At 29.6% G+C, this 23,121-nt stretch overlaps 1 protein-coding gene, 1 long non-coding RNA gene and 1 pseudogene across 2 annotated transcripts; all 3 read left to right on the forward strand.

The window, feature by feature from the left end:
* The first annotated feature begins 5,052 nt into the window (after positions 1-5,052).
* On the forward strand, positions 5,053-10,195 carry LOC149885865 (uncharacterized). Its single transcript, XR_016454614.1, has 2 exons — positions 5,053-5,311; positions 9,856-10,195. It is a non-coding gene; the product is annotated as an uncharacterized LOC149885865 (long non-coding RNA).
* Positions 10,196-13,730: 3,535 nt separating this feature from the next.
* On the forward strand, positions 13,731-15,522 carry LOC149885866 (uncharacterized; annotated as a pseudogene).
* Positions 15,523-15,728: 206 nt separating this feature from the next.
* On the forward strand, positions 15,729-20,213 carry LOC149885867 (uncharacterized). The gene is made up of 2 exons (XM_090094465.1): positions 15,729-16,193; positions 17,862-20,213. The coding sequence occupies exon 2, from the start codon at positions 19,250-19,252 to the stop codon at positions 19,748-19,750; it is 501 nt and encodes a 166-aa protein (XP_089950591.1). The 5' UTR covers positions 15,729-16,193; positions 17,862-19,249; the 3' UTR covers positions 19,751-20,213.
* Positions 20,214-23,121: the final 2,908 nt, after the last annotated feature.

Consider the following 23,121-nt stretch of genomic DNA (forward strand, 5'->3'; position numbering starts at 1 on the left):
GCTATATTTATTTCAAAAGTGTAGACAAAACTAAAACAATGTGGTAGAAATTATGATTCATTTATAGAAAAAGTATATCAATGGCTTCAAGAAAATTTCATGACTAATAAAAGAAGCCGCTTTGGTTCTGGAAAATCCCATAACCGATGGGTGGTACTTGGAGAGCGAAGCAATAGAGAAAAAGATCAAAGAACTAGGTGTTGAATATCATCCTCTATTTTTAGTCTCTGCAAGAAGTACATTTTTAAAAAAAAAGTTAAATTTTTTAAAGAAAATTCAAAAAGTTTAAAGATGCTTTGGATAAAACCTTTCCTTTAAATATGAGTGTAAAGCAAGCTCTTGATTTAAAAGTGAATACTGACCTCAGTGATAAACAATATTAAATCATCAAAAACTTAATCCTTTGGACACATATTTATCCCCTTCTTGCACAAAATTTTAGTGGAAGAATTCAAATACAATCCAAAAATTTTTTTTTTTCACTGATTTCAGTTGTTACCATTAATATTGTTAAAGCTGTGTTTATGTAGATGGTATAACAATACCAATAGTAGTAGCTGAAATAAGTGAAGGTAATTCTGTCTGAATCATGAAAATAACAAGTAGAGTAAAGTTCCAAGATGTTACGTATTGGCTTGAAAATTCTAAAACTTTAAATAAAACTATTTTTTACGCGTGCAGCCAAACCTTACGCGCGCGTGAACGCGTATGCACGCGTTATACGCATCAAAGGCGTGCGTAAAAAATGATTTCATTAACAAATTTGAGTTTTTTTACCCAAAAAACCATTATTTTTACATACAATATGTTTATTTACAATTTTTATCAAATTTTATTGAGTTTTTGGTGTTTTTGATCATCCTGAGTCACTGTGCGACGTCCATGGCCTTCTAATTTTCGGCTTATTTATGCAACATATCCGGCCGTGTGTAAAGTAGGCCATGATAGAAGTAAGCGAAGAAAAGGTTGTAATACTTCTTCAAAGCAAGTACTAACACAAACACTACTAGTAAAAAATTATTTAACAAAAAAACGCCGCTCTCACAATATGTTGGCGACAGTTTTTAACCAATTTTCAAGAACCAATTTAAAAGTGTTAAACCCATTTAACAACTTACATAAGATTATTTTCTTTTTTCTACAGACCAATGTTTGTTTCGTTCCACGTTCAGTTGCTACAAGAAAATTATATGTACATTACAAATAATAACTACAATGCCTTGTTCCAGTTCTTTCTTTTTTTTTGAAAAACTTCAATATTTAATAACAATGGGATTCTACACATGTGCTTTTTTCTTTGAGCAGTCTACATAACGAATTTTAAAAATAAAACTTTTTATTGTCACGTTTTTGTAATACGTCTAAACAATAATGCAAGTTCCAACTTGTAAATCATCATAAGATATACCATTAATGTTAAATACGTAGAAACACTTTAAAATCTGCATTTAAAAGAAAATATTATAGGGTGCGCTATTTCTATGATCACTATTGTGTGTGTATGGCCAGGCTTGGGAATGTTATTTGGACAAATAGAGAACAATCGGTAGAAAGTTTATTACAATTTTATAAACAGAAATTCACAAATAAAAATATAATTTTAGGAACACTATATTCTAATATTACTTTCAATTTAAATGATTTACAAATGCGATAATGTTTGAATGTCATTATAAAAACTTTGAAAATGTCAAACATCGAGTTTATGAAGGGAAAAAAATTATCGAGTGTTTCTGGTACGCTCTCAAAGCATCAGTAAGTCTATTTATATTTTTTTAAAGAAAACATTAATAAACTACAAACTTTCAAGCTTCAGTTCATTTTCAAAATTGCTCACTCATCCCAGTAAACAAAACGACGTCTTTTCAAGATGAAAAAAGACGTCTTAAAGATGTCTTAAAATGGTCTACGTTGTCCATCGAAAAGACGTTTTACAAAAAACTGCTTAAAATGATTAAAGATGTCGAACTCAAGAGGGCCTAAAGGTTTATTTAATTATACTTTAAGAAAATGTTTATTTAATTATACTTTAAGTAATGATATATTTACGTTGCAACTACCGATTATAATGGGTGTTAACAACATTAAACACACCATTAAGCAAGTTCAAGTTCTTATTGTGTTTTACACAAACATTGTTGTTAAAGAAAAAGAAAACTAGTAAAAGAAAAAAACGCAAATAATTTAAAAATGTACATATAATACAGTTCTAATTTCTTGATTGCAAAATTACTATGGGGTTGTTTCTTTATTGCTAAAATGAGCTCCTGGTTTTCAAGAACCTTTGAAACTATCTTGAACATCGTATGCTGGTATTCTAAATTATATTAAAAAAATAAAAAAAGAAATATATAGAATGCATAACATTAGTTAAAACAATTTCAAGATTATCTACAACAATTACTTTTATACCGAAAAAAAATCTGAATGTGAGTACAAAAACTCCCCACATTTTATTTACTCCAAATAAAAAAGACCAAGTAAATGCAAAAGAGCTTGCTTCCAACTGACAAATTAGAGTCAAAAGATCTCTTTAATAGTTTTTTCAGCACAGATTTAAAAACTGACTGAGGCAAAGGAAAATCAGGTAATCAGGTATTTAATTTACTGATTTTAACTTATTTAAACAGTAGGAGTATTTGAATTTTTTACTGCTTTTTTTAGTATCTACGTATAATTTTAAATGGGAAAATAAGATATGTCATTTAGTGAACAATCAAATTAAACAACATCGTCACAAATATGAAGTAAACAGTGAACATTATAAACAAAGAATGAACTTGTATATGTTTCGAATTGATAACAAAATAATTGATTAGTTAATGTTTCATAAATTGACTTCATTAAAGAGAATCACAATTGCAACATGCAATGTTAGAAAATGGTTGTAAATATCTTTGGTAACAAAACCCTTTAAAACTAAGCTTAATAGATTATCAGATATTTTTTTTATTTTGGCATTTAAAAGTCTACAATGTTTTGAACTTGACTGAAAAAGTAAGCATGGGTCTTACTACACCAAGATAAACCATGTGAATATAATCCAAAATAAAATCAGAAACACAAGATATTTTAAGTTGAGCTAAAGGAGTAAGAGATTTCTGATGATCAGTGAAAAATAGGTATTAACTCCTCAGTTTATCTTGGAGTTGACGAGTTGTTATCGATGAAAATCACTCTATGTATCTTGTAAAATTCTTTAACTAGGCATCGTTTACAGGAGTAATATCTTGTATGACTTTGTATACATTTAAGAAAAGAGCGAAAAGGTGCATCACATATGAATTCTTTATCTGTACCATCTATTTTTTATATTATTATATTATAAACCTTCTTTACTTAGCAATAAAGTTTTTTTTGAGAAAATTTTTGAGAAAATTATCTAAGCAGTTTGGTTTACCATTTCCACAGAAAAGTGCAATGATGAAAATATAGTTCTATATTAGACCAAGTATTGACCATAATTGAAGATTAGAAGATTTAAAAAGAGGTATCCCATTAACATTATCAGTTATAGATAATCTTAGACAAATCTTCGGATAATTTTTCTGTTGTCAATAGTGGTGTTGCATCATAACATTTAATTATGATGCAACTTTTTTAATTAATCATAGTTACAACTCGAAGACTTTTTGTTTTCAAACATTAAAACATTATTTAGAGCTTTACAAGGATTTTCAGACTCAGCCTGAGAAGCATAAAATTCATAATTCAAATCTGATGTACTAATTTAATATCTTCATCTTCTAATGTTATAATAAAATTCAACATACTGGCGCTACTGCAGTTTCTCCCCCCTCCCCTCTCCCCCCCCCCCCTTTTTTTTTTTTTTTTTTATGATTGATTATGCTAGAAAATTTTATGTTGATTCAGAAAAATATAAGAACATAGACCTGAAAATTAACGGAAAGTGCTCTAATTCGAAGTCAAAGTTTTAAAAAATCCAATTTTTTAAAAATCTTTCAAAATGCTTTTTTTTAACTAAAACTAATTACCATTAGATTGCGCAAGAAGCAGAGCTGGTTTCCATCAGCCTTAGCATTATTATTTTAAAAGTATTATAACGAAAGTGTTATAACGAAATAAAATTAATGGAAGAATTCAAATAAAGGTTGAATGTAGAATATGAGAATGTAGACAAATTGATGAATAACTATCATCGTATTGTACGCGGTTTTTTTTATTAAGAAAACGGTTTGAGGGTTATGTTTAATAAATTTTAAACGTGATAAAACGATTGTGAACTAAATTTCAAAAATTCTTCTTTTTAGAAAACAAAACGGTTGAATTCTTTTTTAAAATTCATTACAAAAGTACATTACTTGCATTCAATTTATTCTCTAATAAATCAAAAAATGGCTATTTTCATAGACACAAAAAATTGCGCAAGATAAACATACTTTAACGACTTTTTTAACGTAAAAATCATGCTGTTAAAGTATTGCTTTTGTAAGCTAAAAGATCATTGTTGTTCTCAAAATATTCGGGTTTTTAGTGGGATTGTTCGGGTTTTTAGTGGGATTTTTCAAAACTTTTACTTCGAATTAGGGCACTTTCCGTTAATTTTCAGGTCTATGTTTTTAGATTTTTCTGAATCAGCATAAAATTCTCTATCATAATCAATCATTAAAAAAAAAAAAAAAAGGGGGGGGGGGGGAGGGAGGGAGGGAGAAACTGCAGTAGCGCCGAATTTACATTGGTCGAGGTAAAACTTCATATGAAAAATTTCAACTCTTTAAATGACATGAAATTTATTCACGCCGAAATTCTTTTTAAAAATGTCTTTAAGACTAAAAGATGTCTTTTTGTTTGCTGAAATTATTCGAAAAGTAAAGACGTCTTACGAAGACGCGGAATTTTTCATGATGATGTAGTCTTTTAAAAGACGTCATTCGAAGACGAGACCATTCAAAGACCTGAATAAAACGGTCTTAAGACGTCTTATGTTTGCTGGGATGCTTACTATATAAATGAACTTCTTTACTCTCCAGGCTGTTTCTACACTATATAAATTAATTACTTTCCTCACTTTTCTTATTTTACTCACTTTACCACACTTTACGAAGATTTACCTTTTTCAAAAATTTAAGCCACCATTTTTTTTTAGTATTTTCTTTTCACAATCGATTTTTTAACAAACATTATTGAGCGGATATAGGAATTAAAGTAATTAAAAATTAAAAGGAATGTCAAGTGCAATTATTTAAAGAATTTTTTTTTTTAGAGAAAAACTTCCGAGCGTTTTACCAACTTGTTATAGCAATTCCAACGCGTTGAAAAGCGCTTAAAAGACTCTTCTAGCTGGATAAAGGTATATTTTTAATAGCGGTTTCTTGGATTCTTTTTGGATAGGTAATTACAACAAAACATCACAAGCATGAATTCAAAAACGCTTAAAATTGTCGTTAGAAATCAATCAAGCGATGATCTCTGAAAAATTGCAAAGTTTTTTGCTTCACATAACATCGTAAGTCTTGATTTAACCATAAGAACTCATATAATCTTATAAATATTTTGACGTTCTTTATAAATTCGTGCTTATGAGGTTTTGATTGTATACAGTGCCAAAAGTAAATTCTCTTAAAATTAAGAGTTTATAATTAAGAGTTTATAAATTAGACCTATAGGTTTAATTTATAAACTCTCAATTTTAAGAAAATTTACTTTTTGTACTGATTGCGTTATAAAAAATAACCGTTTTTTAATTTTCCTGAGTATTTATTTTCATAATCACCTATCAAAAGAATTTTTTATTATTTTGGTAACTTTTCTTAAACATGTAAATTAGGCTTTCGCATTTTGTAAATCTTTTAACAGCCATTAGCTGTGATCATAGCTTTAATCCTGGCCCAGATAATTGACCAAAAAAGCCTTAAATATGACTTTGGCATTTCAAAATAGTGATTAGTGATGGCAGTCTTATGGATTACCAATCTTGGGATGGTGACGATGTCAGGGCCTTGATGTCAATGTACGCCAATACTGAGAAACTGAGATGGTTCAAATTAGTCGAAGAGTGGTTAGAAGTGAAGACTCCACGGGAAGAAACGGCAGGGTCACATTTTTTCATTTTGAGATAAATCATTGTTAAACTTTTAAACCTTTATAAGTTTCAAAGTTTTAGGAAAATTTAGAAAAACTTTAAATATGCATCAAATCGTTTATTTGATTTGAATTCAAATACAAAATATGCTATCATGGTTAGTAAAGCTAGAAAGTGTGAAAAGTCGAAACTTTCAAAATGTGACCCTGCCGTTTCTTCCCGTGGAGTCTTCAAGTGGTTTAGTCAAAAAATCATTGTCTTAGATAGCTAAGTTTGCACAGTCTTGTCTCTGTTACAGGAAGTGCCATCATGAGTACCCACAGTTGAGAGAGCTTTTTGCTGTCAGGGAAGGTGGCAAAAATCTAGGGAAGGGCATGAATCTTTAAGATTTGGTCTAGATACTCTTTAGCGCCCATTCTCAAGTCTCTGACAAAAACCGTACCCCTGCGCTCACCTTTATAAGCTGATCTGATGGTATCAGGAACATGATATACTTCTGATTAAAAGGGTCAGTTGCATATTTTCACCAAATGTGAAATATATATTTCGCTTAAAAACAGTAAGTTAGCATCGGAATGACTCTTTTTAAACTACCCCCTTATCTCTATAATAACTCGATAACTAGATAAGTCATATATAGAAAGTAAAGTAAACACTTTTGTCAGATGCCATATTGGAAAGACTCAAAACTCTTAATGCAATTAAACAAATTAGGGGTTGCGCCGGAAGATGTATTTATTTCATTTATTTAATTTTTACAAAACCAAAACTTTGCTTAGAGTCTTTCTTACATTTGCTCTGGATAATTTAACAGATTTTTTTTTCCCTAGCAGATACAATTTTATTTTACAATAGCACTGAGAAAGTTTTATCGGTTATTATAAAAACATGATTTTCATAAAGTTGTTGTATCAAAAATATGGTATTCTAAGTTCTAATATACTGAAGACAAATTTATTTCTTCCAAAACTGAAATAGCAATAGCATCAATTATACCATCTCTTATTCTAACAAGTTTTTGTTCTGCTATTTCGCAATCTTTGATTACACCTAGTGAAAGTTTAGAGCAAGAAAAGCAGATTTATAATGAAATCTATTAGACCCAAAAGCACACATATTTGCTGTCTTTTTGCCACATAACTTGTGACAAAAACAGCTTTTTTACATTCTGATAATATATTTATCTGGTGCTTCGAAAAAATTATATTCAGTAATCGCTGATTTCATGTTTTCTAACAGATCATACTTTCTTACAATAGTACCAATAGTCTTATTGCTTTTAATGTTGACATCATCTAACACATGAGTTATATGAATTGGGTTTCTTTTTTCACATTAAACCCTCCCACCCTCAATGCTGCTTCTAAGAAAAAGTCTTGTATGCAGCAGTAAAATGTTGAGCAGTTGGATTGTTGTTAAACCCACTAGATGAGGGAATCACTTCAAACAGATGCAAACAGGTATGGTTTAATTGCAGTTAAAAGAGAAGAATTAAAAACAGTAAGTTATTATTAATTCAGCTCTCACTTATCAGTTTTTCTTTGATAAAAGTTATTTTAATAATTAATTTGCTTCAATTATTTATGTGAAAAACAAAGAAAAAAGAACACTAAAAATTTTATATGAGTTTGTATTAAAAAATATATACAAGTATGTTTGTGTAAGTATGCATGAGTCCTTTAATGTGCGTACTTGCGTTGTGTTTTCTATGATAACAAGAAATCCAATAAAGGAAGTTTTTCTTTTTGTTGTGTGGATTTCTTTTCCATTTTAATGTTTAAGGCCAGCTATGTACCCATCAATCAAATAAAATTGCATTTGTAGAATTTTTATTGAAAATTTTTTTGTAAATTTCTTTTACTACGTCATAATTTTTTGATGTTTTTTTAAAAATTATTTACTGAAACCTATATATATTTGAAATATGGGTATATTTTTTGAAGCTTTATGCTATATTTATTGAACCCTTTCTGGGCTATTCCAACATTGCGTCGTTTGACATCAATTTTTTCTATAATTTCACTTAAGATACTCTATCAAGTTATTATAGAGATCAGTGTAACCTCCTCGTAATTTGACTCTTAACCTCTCCTTCGAAACTCTTCCCCCCCCCCCCCACCCCCTCCTTCTCACACTGGTTACTTTTTGTGGATTTCGCTCAAAAACCAATTTATTTATTAAAAACAGCACAAACTTATTTAAGTTCAAACAAAATAGTTAACACAAATTTAAAATGAAGTAATAAACAATTTTGTTATAGTTCATAATCGATGAACTTTCTGAATGACCTTGTTCTCCAAACGATGGATTGATGGTTCCTTTAAAAGTGCACTGATTTCTGGTGAAAGTTTTTAATTTGTTTTTTGCGCTTTTTTCTTTCTTGACTAGAAACTTCATGAATCTTTGGATTACTCATTAACTTACCATATAAATCCTCTACCATGATGATTTTCTAGTATGATTTTGAGGAATGTTTCTTAGAAATTTATTGTTTCTTTTCCTAGGTTCTTAACTTGAGCTTCATCTTAGAGCATCATTTTTACAGTATTTTTCCAGCTTTGAAGATATTTTTCATTAGTAAAATATTCATTTATTGGCAACATATCGTGCGCTAACTTTTTGATTGCCAGTTGCAGCGCCATTTAATTTCTCAAGTTTTTCCAAAACAATTTTAAATTTAAATTTTTTGAAAAAAGCGCAAACTTTACGCAAAATTTCAAATCAATCTTTTAAACATTAAGTAGTTTTTCATCTCAAAACAAAAAATTTGATGATTTGACTGTTTTCATGAAGTAAATTTTATTTTATAATTTTTTTTAATATTCCAACTAATATTCATAACCTCGAACAAAAGATACTAAATGGACATAAAGCTTTTCAAAAAATATTACAATTTAATGCTGTTTTCGAAAGCTTATCATTTTTTGCCCTTTATAAACATTTTTTGGCAAATGGTGACAGTTTAATGTTTTCTACTTTCTCAGATCTTTTGTTATAATTTAGTTCTTAACATCTGACAGTCATGACTTGCGCATACCACTGTTGCCAAATTTTTTCAAAGTTAAATAATATTTGATTTAAAACCTTTTAAGCATCGTCCTCACTGAAAAATGTTAAAAAGTTTTTAGATTTTACATGTTTGTTGAAATAATGGCAAATTTCACTCTAAATTTTTTTATCTAATTTCATAAATCATCAAAGTAGCGCAGAAATGTTGTAATTTAGTTAAAATTCATTTCTGTTATCGTTTTATTATTTTATACAAAGTCAATAGGGATACATGAAAAATAAATTTATTCTATGATTTTTTCTAAATTCACACATCAGAGGTTTTCTGGCCACAGTGCCCATTCTCTCTTTCATTTTAATATGATTTGACTTTTTAAAATCTTATAATTTTTATAAATACCATTGGTTTCACCATTTTAAAATAGATACTTTTTTTTTGGACGTTGAGATCTTTAATTTTGGTTTGTTAGTGTCTAAAATATTAAATGTCCATTTTCGGTGATCAGATTGCAACAAATGGCATCTTCTCTATATTTCCGATTAGAATTAGCTTCCTCACAAAACGAACAAGTAAAGCTACACATACACATACACAAAAAAAGTCAGCTTCAGTTATAAAACTTAACTCTCGAAAACTATTACTTTTTTATTACAAAAAGTAAAATATGAGAACTTAACTTTAAATGTGTTAAACTTTTCTCTATTTTAAACATTATTTTCCTATATACATAGAAAAGTGCAACAATCAAATAGCACCATCCTCCATTGAAATATCAAATACAGTATTGGATTTTTTATTTCAGACATCATGGGATTTTTTCTTCTAACTATGTTCGTATTTCTGATCTCCTTTTCCTCTACTGAATCTGGATTACTTGGATACGCGGTATGCCAATCAGGTTGCAATGCCTTGTGGGTAGCATGTGTATCAGCTGCAGGCGGAGTTGCAGGAGTGTCAACTGGTGGTGCTGCAGTTCCTGCAGCAATTATTGCCTGTAACGTTGCTCAAGGAACATGCATGGCAGCTTGTGTAGCAGCTGGGTTGTCACCTACCCCTTAAAATGAAAGCAAGTGCGTTTGTCATGAAACTATTTTCTTAATTACTCCTGTAACTCACATTATATTAAGTTTTTTCTGCATGTACACGGTGTTTGGTTTTATTTAAAGTAAATTTTTTTCATAATTAACAAAACGAAAGAAGTTTGTATTGTTAAAAAAAATCTTTTGTTTTAAAAAATTTACTATTAACACTTTTAACTAAACCAAGTCTCAACTTTAGCACTAATGAGATTCTTTCCTTACACACAAAAAAAGACTTGAAATGTGTTTGAACAAAAATTTTATTATCGAACATAAAATTAACAATATAAATTATGAAAACTTTGTTAAATTTTTGTATAAGTGATTTTTTGAAATCTCTTCGATTACCTTGATACACAATGGGCATGCATCGTCCGTACGTTGTCTTATTGATATCCTCCTTTGCTTATATTAATCGGAGTTTAATATTAAAGATTATATCTGCTGCGCGGATATAATCTTTAATATAAAAGACGACTTACGCTCAGGTTATCCAATCAGATAAAAATCTGATGAAGTTTTTAAAAAAGTCCGGCAAAATAGATATATTATAAGTGTCGATGTTGGTATGGAGCTAGGCATTGACCATAAAACTGCTTTAAACCAGTTACGGAAAACTCCCTACAAAAAGAAGCTGATACGGATTCCTCATCATTTGAGCGTGAAAAACACGACCAAATTAACTTTAACCAAATTAACAGAAGCGTAAAGTATTGTGGATAAAGGATGGTGAGCCGTTGCAAACGTTCGCAAAGCAAGAATTGACGACAAACAAGTTAAGACTGTGTGTATGGTGAAGGCGGCGTTTTTTATTTTATCAATAATATTTATTTTATTTAATTTTCATTTGTGTGAATATGAGTAAAATGATGAAGGCAAGGGATTAGCGAGGTTGGTTCAAAGGTTATGTGGAAGGGGTATTTGGAAGATTGAGATCAAGGTTGATGGTCTGGAGATTACTTGGTTAGGAAAGGCAAGGTTTGTGGATAGTTTGGTTAGGGATGGGCAAGATTTAATCTAAAAGGTTAAGGTTATGTTTGCCGTCTTTAATATATTTTACCTCACAATATATTTCAATAACCGTTCTATTAGTGTGTAATGGTTAGCACTCGTTTATTCATTAAGTTTAAAAATACAAATAATGCTCTCTTACTCTCCTAGTAGTGTTCAACACTGTTTTTGTCAATAACTCCTGTTTTTGGTTCTTCTTTTTAATATCTCTTCTTTATTTGAAACTTCTAGTTATTCTTCTTTTACCAATATTTCTTCTGAATTCTATTTAAATCTTTACTTCTTCTGTTTGTTAAAAACTCCTTCTACTTTTTCTCTTTTATTCACTAATAAAACTGCTTGTTCATCAGAGTATTTTTCAACCATTAAAACTCTAAACTGCTGAGCAAAAAAGTGTAAATTCTGCAAGGCAGTATTTCTTTAGTCAAAAGAACTGGCAGATTGACAACATTTCACCCACGCGTGACGCACTAATGCAGCATGTGAAGCGTGCAGCGTATTTGGAGTCAAGCATTGATAGTATCCCCAACTTTACATAGCCCAAGTGAATGGGGTTGGAAGCTAGAAGAAAGTGATTGGCATCCAATATGGATGACGCTTCCTGAAGCTGATAAATGAGGGGTTATTTCTTGGGAAAGAGGGCCGTACCCAAGCCCCTTTCTCCCTCATTGGCGCAAATGCGATAAATATATACTTCGAATGATCTACCATCCCTTAAATTTTGGCCAAGATTAGTTAAATGGATTAAAATTTAATAAGGTTTTTATAAATTAAAGATGGCGGTAACTGCCATCATGGATTCAAGATAATTCTGGTCATGCTATGCCACTATATCTTAAAATGATCAGCATAATTTTCTGAGTTTTTGGTGAAAATTTATACTTTTATCCACTTGTGCACAATTTCAGTCATTTTTAATGCTAATCTGCTGCACTTTTCATAATGTGTCAGTTTTTTCGCGTTAAAAATTAAACAAACAGTGATCGTTAGACCACTGTTGATCGTTAGACCACTGATCGTTAGACAGCTTTGATTTGTGACTCCAGGACAAGGTGGAGCAGCACAATTGCTATGCAGGGGCGGATCCAGAGGGGTTCAAAGTGTGCTCCAGCACCCGTCAACTTTCAACAATCAAAGTTTACTATTTTGTTGCATTTTTTTTATATATAAAAATTAAATTGTTAAAATATTTTATTCAACTCAAAATTTGCGATTTAATTTTTTGTGAAGGATGTCGAAAATAATTATCTTTGTTGTGTTAGCGCTAAGGGTCTGCGTATCGTTATCGGTATATCGGTATGAACCGATATTTTGAACCGATAACGATATAAAATGATAACGATATGAAACGATATGAGTTTGTCTATGAAACGATAATATCGGTTTAGTTATCGTTTGAACCGATAACCAACCGATAACTTATCGGTTGAAACGATATTATCGGCTTTTTTTATCGGTTTATCGGAATACATAAAAATAACGAGAATACCGATATTTATCGGTATAATAACGATATTTTTCACAATATTCCAATTTATTTTTTTTTTTAAATGCCAAATTTTAGTTCAAATATTTAATAAATCTTCAAGTCGAGTCAAGATGTCGTTTTGCCTATCTTTACCGGTTTTACAAGTTAATCCTTCCCAATTGTATATATTATCTAGATGTCTAACTTCACAAAAATTCTGTAAAGAAAAAGTGAAGCAACACTGTTCTCCAAAATGAACCCCAGGTTGAAACTCTCCCCACTCCTGATTTTTTTACATTTAATCAATCATATGCATTAGTAAACACAATATATGTTGTCAAAAAAATCTGAACTAAGTGCTAAATATGTATACTTCCAAAATTAAAACGCATAATTTTTGGCTTTTTTTCTTCCAAAGTTTTAATAAAGTCAGCCATTATGGTAGTCAAAATAACCCATTAATATATGTATAGATCAAAGTACCTTTGATATACTCTCTAGCCAGTGTGTGTGTGTGTGTGTGTGTGTGTGTGTGTGTGTGTGTGTGTATATGTATATATATATATATATATATATATATATATATATATATATATATATATATATATATATATATATATATATATATATATATATATATATATATATATATATATATATATATATATGGCTATAACACAAACACATACATATTGGTATTATATAATATACTTCAGGTAGAATAATGTATTTGATAAAAAGAATGTATTTCAGGTAAATAGGAGTACTATTAGGCGAACCTCTGATATGTATCCAGACAAATAATTAGCCAGGGTCAAATACTTTAAATGTAGCTGAAAAAATGTGTGGACTCTGCTATTTAAATCTTAGTATAGATTATTTATATTTATGATTTTATAATTTAAAAATAAGGTTTAAAATAAGATCAGTTAAAACATTTTTTCTCTTTATGTTATTTTCTAGTTTGATTCAATATATTTTTTACTGTTTTTACTTATTTCAAAAACTGTTATAAAATTCTTACTATTAATTTTAGAGGAGTTTCTCATGATTGTTGCAAAAGTAAAGCTGTAACCAATATCGTAGATATTAGTGAATCACTTAGAAATAAACATGCGGAACAAGTAGCATCTGGATTGTTAAAGCATAAAATGGAGAGTGAAAGCATTTTAAGTGTAGAGCAGTTCAAGATGTCTACAGGTGGAAACCTTCTCTCTGTTACAGTTGGAGTAAATGAAATTAAGTCAAAAAAAAAGAAAGAAAATCATATTTTGTTCCAAAATATTATGGAGCTATCAAATGCATTAGAACTCTCTAAAAATAAAACCAAAAAATCATGTTCTACTTTACACAGGAATCTAACAAGTACTGTAGAACCAATTATTAATGTTAAAATGACTGAATTGCAGGAAACTCTGAATATCTTTAAATGGTGGTCAAAACTTCTTAAAAGTTATTATTAATGTTTTCAATCCAAAAAATCATTATTCTTCCTTTGAAATATATGAAGATTCTGGTGTCAAGGAATGCTATATTCTTGCCATTGTGGAGATGGTCTTAGAGGATAATGGCAATCTCCAAAAATTATTGGCACTTCTTCAACTTGAAGTAAACTTCAGTATGGCATTTGACCTAAAGTGTGCAAATAGTGTTTTTAGAACTTTCAAGTCACTCTGGTAAATATGCCTGTCTGTATTGTGAAGGGGAATGCTCCCTTGAAGCAGGGAAACTAAGAATGTTGGGCTCCCTTGAAGCAGGGAAACTAAGAATGTTGGGCTGTTATGATCAATATGTATATTGTGGAAAAAAAAGATTGAAAATGCAGGAATACAAAAATGTAAGAAATCCTCATTTCATTTACTTAAAAGAAGATCAAGAAACTTTTCTTCAACAAATTGTTCCTCCACCTGAGCTTCACATTATGATGGGAGTTGTGGATAAACTTTGTACTTTGCTTTAATATGTTTGGTCAGCTTTTCAAAGCTGGTTGAAAACACATTACATATTAATGAGTGGGTATCATGGTGTAGGTTTAGATGGAAACAATGATAATTGATTTATGCCCCTGTTAGATATTTTGGAGAGGGGTTTTACCTTAACAATCAATATTTTACCAATAATTGTTTGCGTAAGTTTTCACTAGTGAAATCAGCTGTGTTTGGTTTGGAAATGGGTACAGATATTTCTGTTAAAATTGAAGATTTCAAAAGTTCATTTTCTTAACTATATACAAGATGTATTTGGCTATGACTTAACAGTTTAATGGAAAATACATATTTTAGTGTGTCACATTCTCACCTTAGTAGATTGCAATAATATTAGCTTAGGTAGCTATACAGAACAATTTGGTGAATCAGTTCATCACAAATTTAAAAAAACCTTGGATGAACTATAAAAGAAACATAGGACAAAAAAAGTTATGGAGAAAAGCTAAAATCTGCTGTGGTAAATTTTAATTTAAACAAGCATTAACTTAAATATCATTTGTGATACAAATGTATTTATTTTATGGTTTTTTTGTAAATGAAATAAATAAATATTAATGGGTTATTTTGACTACCATAATGGCTGACTTTATTAAAACTTTGGAAGAAAAAAAGCCAAAAATTATGCGTTTTAATTTTGGAAGTATACATATTTAGCACTTAGTTCAGATTTTTTTGACAACATATATTGTGTTTACTAATGCATATGATTGATTAAATGTAAAAAAATCAGGAGTGGGGAGAGTTTCAACCTGGGGTTCATTTTGGAGAACAGTGTTGCTTCACTTTTTCTTTACAGAATTTTTGTGAAGTTAGACATCTAGATAATATATACAATTGGGAAGGATTAACTTGTAAAACCGGTAAAGATAGGCAAAACGACATCTTGACTCGACTTGAAGATTTATTAAATATTTGAACTAAAATTTGGCATTTAAAAAAAAAAATAAATTGGAATATTGTGAAAAATATCGTTATTATACCGATAAATATCGGTATTCTCGTTATTTTTATGTATTCCGATAAACCGATAAAAAAAGCCGATAATATCGTTTCAACCGATAAGTTATCGGTTGGTTATCGGTTCAAACGATAACTAAACCGATATTATCGTTTCATAGACAAACTCATATCGTTTCATATCGTTATCGTTTCATATCGTTATCGGTTCAAAATAATAACGATACGCAGACCCTTAGTTAGCGCTAGCGTATTTTATATATATTTATGTTTCGACTAGGAAACTCCAGTATAGTCGCTTTCTGATTGGCCTGCTCCCCTCAGAATTATTTCTGATTGGCCTGCACCCCTCAGAAGCTATTTTTGATTGGCTTGGTTTCTTAAGCTAATCAAAACTGGTTCTGAGGGGTGCTGACCCAATCAGAAAGATCTCTGAAGGGTGCAAGCCAATCACGCATAAATCAGAAAAATGGATTTTCACTAAGCTTTTGGTTAACTCGTAGGTTAAGTGTTCTACACATGGCGGATTCAATGCTTCAAATTATTTTAAAATGTATTTTAGATGAAAATGGCGGATTCAATTCTTCAAATTATTTTAAAATGTATTTTAGATGAAAATAGGGTTCAATCAAAAAAGGTATCGTTTTTATCTAATGTTATTGTCAAAGCTCATAATACTATTAGAGAAAAATTTTTGTTTAATAAAAATCTAAACTAAGTGTATTGCATAAAATATGCAAAGTTTCAAATATACAGTTTCCCATCTCAATGATTTCGAGCAGAAAGCGATTTTCAACCAGTGAGGTAATAATTTGTTTCTTAAATAATTATATTTATTTAAAAATAAAAAAACAAACGAAATATTTATGTGTGTGTGTGTGTGTGTGTGTGTGTGTGTGTGTGTGTGTGTGTGTGTGTGTGTGTGTGTGTGTGTGTGTGTGTGTGTGTGTGTGTGTGTGTGTGTGTGTGTGTGTGTGTGTGTGTGTGTGTGTGTGTGTGTGTGTGTGTGTGTGTGTGTGTGTGTGTGTGTGTGTGTGTGTGTGTGTGTGTGTGTGTGTGTGTGTGTGTGTGTGTGTGTGTGTGTGTGTGTGTGTGTGTGTGTGTGTGTGTGTGTGTGTGTGTGTGTGTGTGTGTGTGTGTGTGTGTGTGTGTGTGTGTGTGTGTGTGTGTGTGTGTGTGTGTGTGTGTGTGTGTGTGTGTGTGTGTGTGTGTGTGTGTGTGTGTGTGTGTGTGTGTGTGTGTGTGTGTGTGTGTGTGTGTGTGTGTGTGTGTGTGTGTGTGTGTGTGTGTGTGTGTGTGTGTGTGTGTGTGTGTGTGTGTGTGTGTGTGTGTGTGTGTGTGTGTGTGTGTGTGTGTGTGTGTGTGTGTGTGTGTGTGTGTGTGTGTGTGTGTGTGTGTGTGTGTGTGTGTGTGTGTGTGTGTGTGTGTGTGTGTGTGTGTGTGTGTGTGTGTGTGTGTGTGTGTGTGTGTGTGTGTGTGTGTGTGTGTGTGTGTGTGTGTGTGTGTGTGTGTGTGTGTGTGTGTGTGTGTGTGTGTGTGTGTGTGTGTGTGTGTGTGTGTGTGTGTGTGTGTGTGTGTGTGTGTGTGTGTGTGTGTGTGTGTGTGTGTGTGTGTGTGTGTGTGTGTGTGTGTGTGTGTGTGTGTGTGTGTGTGTGTGTGTGTGTGTGTGTGTGTGTGTGTGTGTGTGTGTGTGTGTGTGTGTGTGTGTGTGTGTGTGTGTGTGTGTGTGTGTGTGTGTGTGTGTGTGTGTGTGTGTGTGTGTGTGTGTGTGTGTGTGTGTGTGTGTGTGTGTGTGTGTGTGTGTGTGTGTGTGTGTGTGTGTGTGTGTGTGTGTGTGTGTGTGTGTGTGTGTGTGTGTGTGTGTGTGTGTGTGTGTGTGTGTGTGTGTGTGTGTGTGTGTGTGTGTGTGTGTGTGTGTGTGTGTGTGTTGATTAATAGTTAAAATAATAGCAAATAAAGAAATCATATATAACTTTTTTGGCTTAAACATTTTACTACAAACTTATTTTTATTTTAAGCTGAAAGATATGTAAAATTTTGTCCTAGGTGCTTAAAATTTAAAAATATATTTTTCTAGTAAAATTTTGTTCATGCTTAAGTATAATATATTTATATCATACTTCAAGGAGAAAATAATCAATTATGTTATAACTTATTTTATGTTTAAATAATACCAAAATTACATTTAGTAAATGATTTACCAGTAAGTTATTTTATGACTTAAAATTGTGTAATAATTATTTTGTGGCATAACATTATTAAATTATGTTACCTCGCTCATGTTAATTTTTTGTTTTTTTATTAGAACTTCTCCAAACGGAAACTGTTTATTTAATGCTTGTTCTATATCATTAATTGGAAACGAATCTTTGTCAGAATACTTTAGATATTTGACCAGTATCGAATTATATACAAATGCAGATTTTTATTCAAACCATCAAATTATTTTTTCTCAAACTGATGTTACCAAATTTCGAAGAACTGATGAAAACACAAATATGTTATATCATAGTATTAATAATTATTTTTAATAGTGAGTTGTAATACAATTGTGTTATAATTGCAATATAATGTGCATGGCGCAGATGTTTTTAGAAGTTAAACTAGATGGTTACTTTATATATTTCTAAGTTTCTGTTTAAAAATCATATTAGAAGCAAAATTTGGATAGTTCCATTGAAACTAGATTTTTATTAAAAGTTTCTTTTATCAGTTCTACATTTTGTAACTATTCTACTAGTTTATTTTAGTTTTCCTACTGTTGAAATATGGTTTTAATTTAGTAAAGTTTCATGATTTGAAATTTACTATATTAGTCATAAGCTAACAGTTTAGAAAAAGAAATTTAGCACAGTTATGGTAAGAAATTTGTTTACTTTTAACATTTCAAAACTGGGTTTTATTGTTCAATTCTTATGTCATTCCTAGTTTATGTTATATGCCATGATAATAATTGTGTATTCAATGTTTGGGTTCACGAAATTAAACCCCGTTTATTCGGCAGGCGAGAGTAATTATTTTTATCATCATTTTTATTAGCTGTAACTCTGTTATTGAATTGTTAATGATATAAAAGTCAATTACTGCTAATAAAATTAAGTTGCTGCATTATTTTGCATACAAAATACTATTATGGAAATAAAATAGATATGTTTATAAGAATTGTAACCTTTCTTATCTGATTATTTAATCAAAATACAGGCAGTTTAAAGGGTATAAAAAGATGGGCAGACAGGTAAAAGAGCCAGAGGGATATAGCCTTTTCTTTTGTTAAAAAATAGGTTGAAAATTTAAAAAATTGATGAAAAATATAGTCAAACTACGTACGTATTCGTTGCCTTGAACACCTCTTAAACAAACTTGTACACTTTTGGGTGACTCTCTCCCCCGTACTTTTTTTAATGACCCCCCCCCCCCTTCGCAAAGCTTGCGGGTAGGGGGGGGTAATGAACATATCTTCGCAGTACATACTTGCTCAGCACCCCTCAAAAAAAAAGCTAGATCCGCCCCTGCTATGTTAGAACGGTTTTTGGAAGTCCAAAAAGAAATAAAAATAGATTTAATTAGCAAAAACACTGATTTTCCTCTTTCTAAGAATGAACTTGAAAAAGTTAATAACCAATTAGTCAAATTGTAAAACAGCAATTTGAAAAAAGAATTGTTGAAAGGAGAAACATAAAGTTAATACATCTAATGAAATATTTATCAAACCCAGATGTTTTGAACCAAGATAATCAGTTTGGGAATAAAATAAAAAGAAACTCTATAGCAAATTTTGCTACCAATCTTATCCAAAGATTATTCCAGTCAAATGAGGAAGACTCTGATGCTGATAGAGAAGTCAATAACAGTGATATAACTGATGATACGAAAAATACTTACATTAAATTGACTTTAGCTCAAGAACATAATTTTTTAATTAAAACATCTGATTTTCAAATGACAGTAGACAAAGGTGAACTTGGATCTAACCTCATTAAAAAGGAAGTGGCTCTTTTTGGAGCCAGCGAATCAAGACCCAAAAATTTAAAAATGCTTTTTAATGCTCTTAAAACTATTCCTCCGACATCTGTGGAGGCTGAAAGGGCTTTCTCTAGCCTAGGATTATTTGCAACAAAAATAAGGAGCTCGTTTCGGGATGATACATTAGATGTATTAACTTTTTTAAAACAAACACTTAAAAATACTGTGTGATGTTGTTTATTCTAAAATAGACAATTTTTTCAAGTTAAATGTAGTGAAAATGAGAAGCGGGTCTCAATAATAAAAAGTTTTGTTTTTATAAATAAACAGTTTTGTTAATAGATAAATAAACGGTTTTGTTTATAACTTGTACTCATTTATTTTGCGTCTTTTAGTACTTTAAAAAAAGTTCGAAAATGTTCGAACTTTTTTCACAAATAGTTCAAACATGTTCAAGTTGGAACTTCTAAAAAAAAGTTCGAATTGGCAGCCCTAATTTAACATTCGATTACGTTTACTGATAAATTTTATACGTCGGTCATCAGTTTTTGTTGTTATGCGAGAAGGACCTGAACGGTTTCTGTCTTCTAAACTTCCAGATTCTCGATATCAACGAATTGTATAGCTAACTGTTGATTTACTCAGATTTAAGTTTTCAGCTACTTTTCTAACTGTTTAGTCTTCTTGAAGCAAAGTGAGTATTGCTCCCCTTTTTTCTACATTTATTGGCTTACCTTTAGGCATATTTTTTTCAATATTTTGAATTTACTCTAAAAAAAATTTTAATTTTACCTTTTAACTTCTGCACTTGAAATTTTTAAAACACTAGTACAAAATACACAAAATATCTGCATATAAAAACACAGTAAACAATAGAAATACTTGTTAAATGACAAACTCAAAAAATTTGAATCGAAAATGTAAAATACAGGCTCATACAATATGTTTCTGGGTTCTCTGTTTTTTTTTCATACGTTTTTTTCATAAGTTCATACCTTTAGTATGTTTCTGGGTTCTCTGTTTATTAATTTAAAATGATGAGACTTTCACTTGCGTGTACAATTTATGTTACTTTAATGTATTTACATTAAAACAACTTAATTTAGAATTTTTTTATAGAAATTTTATATAACTTGATTTGTTTTTATATAAACATAAATTTTACTAATATAATTTAAAAATCTTATAACGCAATTACATTTTAATATTGTTCTTTTGAAAAATAATTTTTTGTCCTAACTTCCATGAGCGGCAGTGTATATATATATACGCATGGCCGCCGAGAAGGGGGAGGGGGTGGACGGGGAAGATTCCCGGGGCCGTGTGTTTTTTAAAATAATTTTCAAAATATTTAAATAGCTTTGACTTTTAAAAGATTTAATTAACTTCTATTTTTAATTTTCAATGACCAGAGCACGCTTCTTTTGGTCCTGGGTATATAATTGATCATTAACCAGGGCTCCTCGAAATTTCTCTCGGCTGCTATGTATATACAGTATATATATATATATATATATATATATATATATATATATATATATATATATATATATATATATATATATATATATATATATATATTAACTGAACATTTAAAAATTATAAAGTTAAAACATATTTCAAAGCAGGGCGTCTAAAAATTGCCCAGCTTGCATGTCATTTTGTTATTAAAACGAGCATATAGTTAATACTAACATTTATCAATGTTTTGTTATTGTTTGATTTTAATAACTCAATTAAAAATTATTACAACAAGTAATTAAAAAAGTAAGAATTAAAACAATTACCTGATAATCTCTAAATATAATAATGATACATATAATCATAAATATAAAATACAATAACAAATGATATAATATCACGAATAGTATAATCAGTATATATAAAATAAAAAAATAAAAAAAATAAAAAGTTATGATAAATATAAAAAATATGATATATATTATAAGGAATGAAATATGTAAATGATTTAAACTCAAGCTATTTGCATTACTTTTATTCAGTTATCACTATTCAAGTTTTAATTCATTTTAAAATTGCTTACTCGTGCGTACTAATAATAATAGTAATAATAATAATAATAATAATAATAATAATAATAATAATAATAATAATAATAATAATAATAATAATAATAATAATAATAATAATAATAATAATAATAATAATAATAATAATAATAATAATAATAATAACAACAGCAACAACAATAATAATAATAATAATAATAATAATAATAATAATAATAATAATAATAATATTGTGCGTATTTTAACAATCAATGTTAAGTGGATTTAACAAAATAAATAGAGAAAATTTTGAAGGAATGTTGAGCGATATAACTTAAAAGCCTTTTGTTTACGTCTTTTGATTCGAGTTAAAGATAAGGGACGTGCGAATTCGAGTTTAAAACTTGATAAATTTGAAAAACTCGAGTAAACCTGAATTATTTGACTATCAAATATTTGAAATATTTGAACTCGCAAAACTTGAAAAAAAAGTTAATTGTTTTTTAAAAACTCCATAAATTTGACTCTCAAGTTTTATACCATTTTAATTGATATGTGTTTTAATCAAGTTCATTGAGTTTTTCGAGTTTTTCAAATTTTTTTTTTTTTTTTTATTGTTAAAAAGTTCTGTTTTCCTACTTTTAATTACTCTTACAAGAATAATTAATTTTATTTTCCGAACAAAAACAAGAATAAACCTAAAAAATTTGAATTACTATTTTTTTTTTTTTTTTTTTTAATCAATGTTATGACGGACATTACGAAGTTTTTCAACATGTCTACATGAAGTTGAAAAAGTTTTCTAGCGTGTCGAAGCCTTTAAAGTAATAATGCTATCGACAAAAAATACAAACAGTTTTAGAACTGTTCAAGTTCAAATTTAACATTTGATAAACTTCACCAATAAATTTTTGAGTTTTTTCATATTTGTCCTGTATTTTTTTAGAAATTAACTTAAAAAATAGATTCAAACCGAAAAAAAAAAAAAAAAAGAAAACGAAAAGAGTGATGTTGATTAATTTAAAACCTTACTTTGTGTTGAACGTTCGAATGACTTAGACAAAAATGTTGACAATCACAATAATAACGGTTCACTGGAGCTGTTCTTCAACTTAAAGAAGCTTCAGAGAACAGTAATTGTAATTATCAACTAGCATTTTTTAATTTGTTTTTGAAAAAAGCAGATTTTTATTTTTAATTTAACATAACGCAATTAAATTTTTTAATTGTCATGCTATTAACATGATGTTAACAAATTGTCTTCGTGTAATTTGACATGGTTTATGTTAACAAATTGTTAAAGCCATGTTTATTACATGAAGATTCAGTATTGGATTTATTGATATTCTCAAATAATTATTGTGTTTGTTAAATAAATTTCTTTAAATTTTTAAACGTGATAAATTTAACGAAACAATTGAGTGAAAACGAAACTTGACACACTTGAACTCGAATTATTAGATAAATTTAATAATTTTATGATTTGATCGAAATATTGTATCGAAAAACTTAAACAAAATTTCGAAAAACTCGAACTCGCCTTAGTTGAGGAACTCGCATGTGCTTATTATAGATTTATTATTCGACATAATT

Source organism: Hydra viridissima, unplaced genomic scaffold (assembly GCF_058129835.1).
Source record: "Hydra viridissima isolate aposymbiotic clone 2 unplaced genomic scaffold, HvirCarnegie_v1 scaffold_7, whole genome shotgun sequence".
Classification (NCBI taxonomy): Eukaryota; Metazoa; Cnidaria; class Hydrozoa; order Anthoathecata; family Hydridae; genus Hydra; species Hydra viridissima.

Coding starts and splice junctions, on each gene's coding strand:
- LOC149885867 (XM_090094465.1), top strand. CDS start 19,250: ATGAAATATTTATCAAACCCAGATGTTTTGAACCAAGATAATCAGTTT.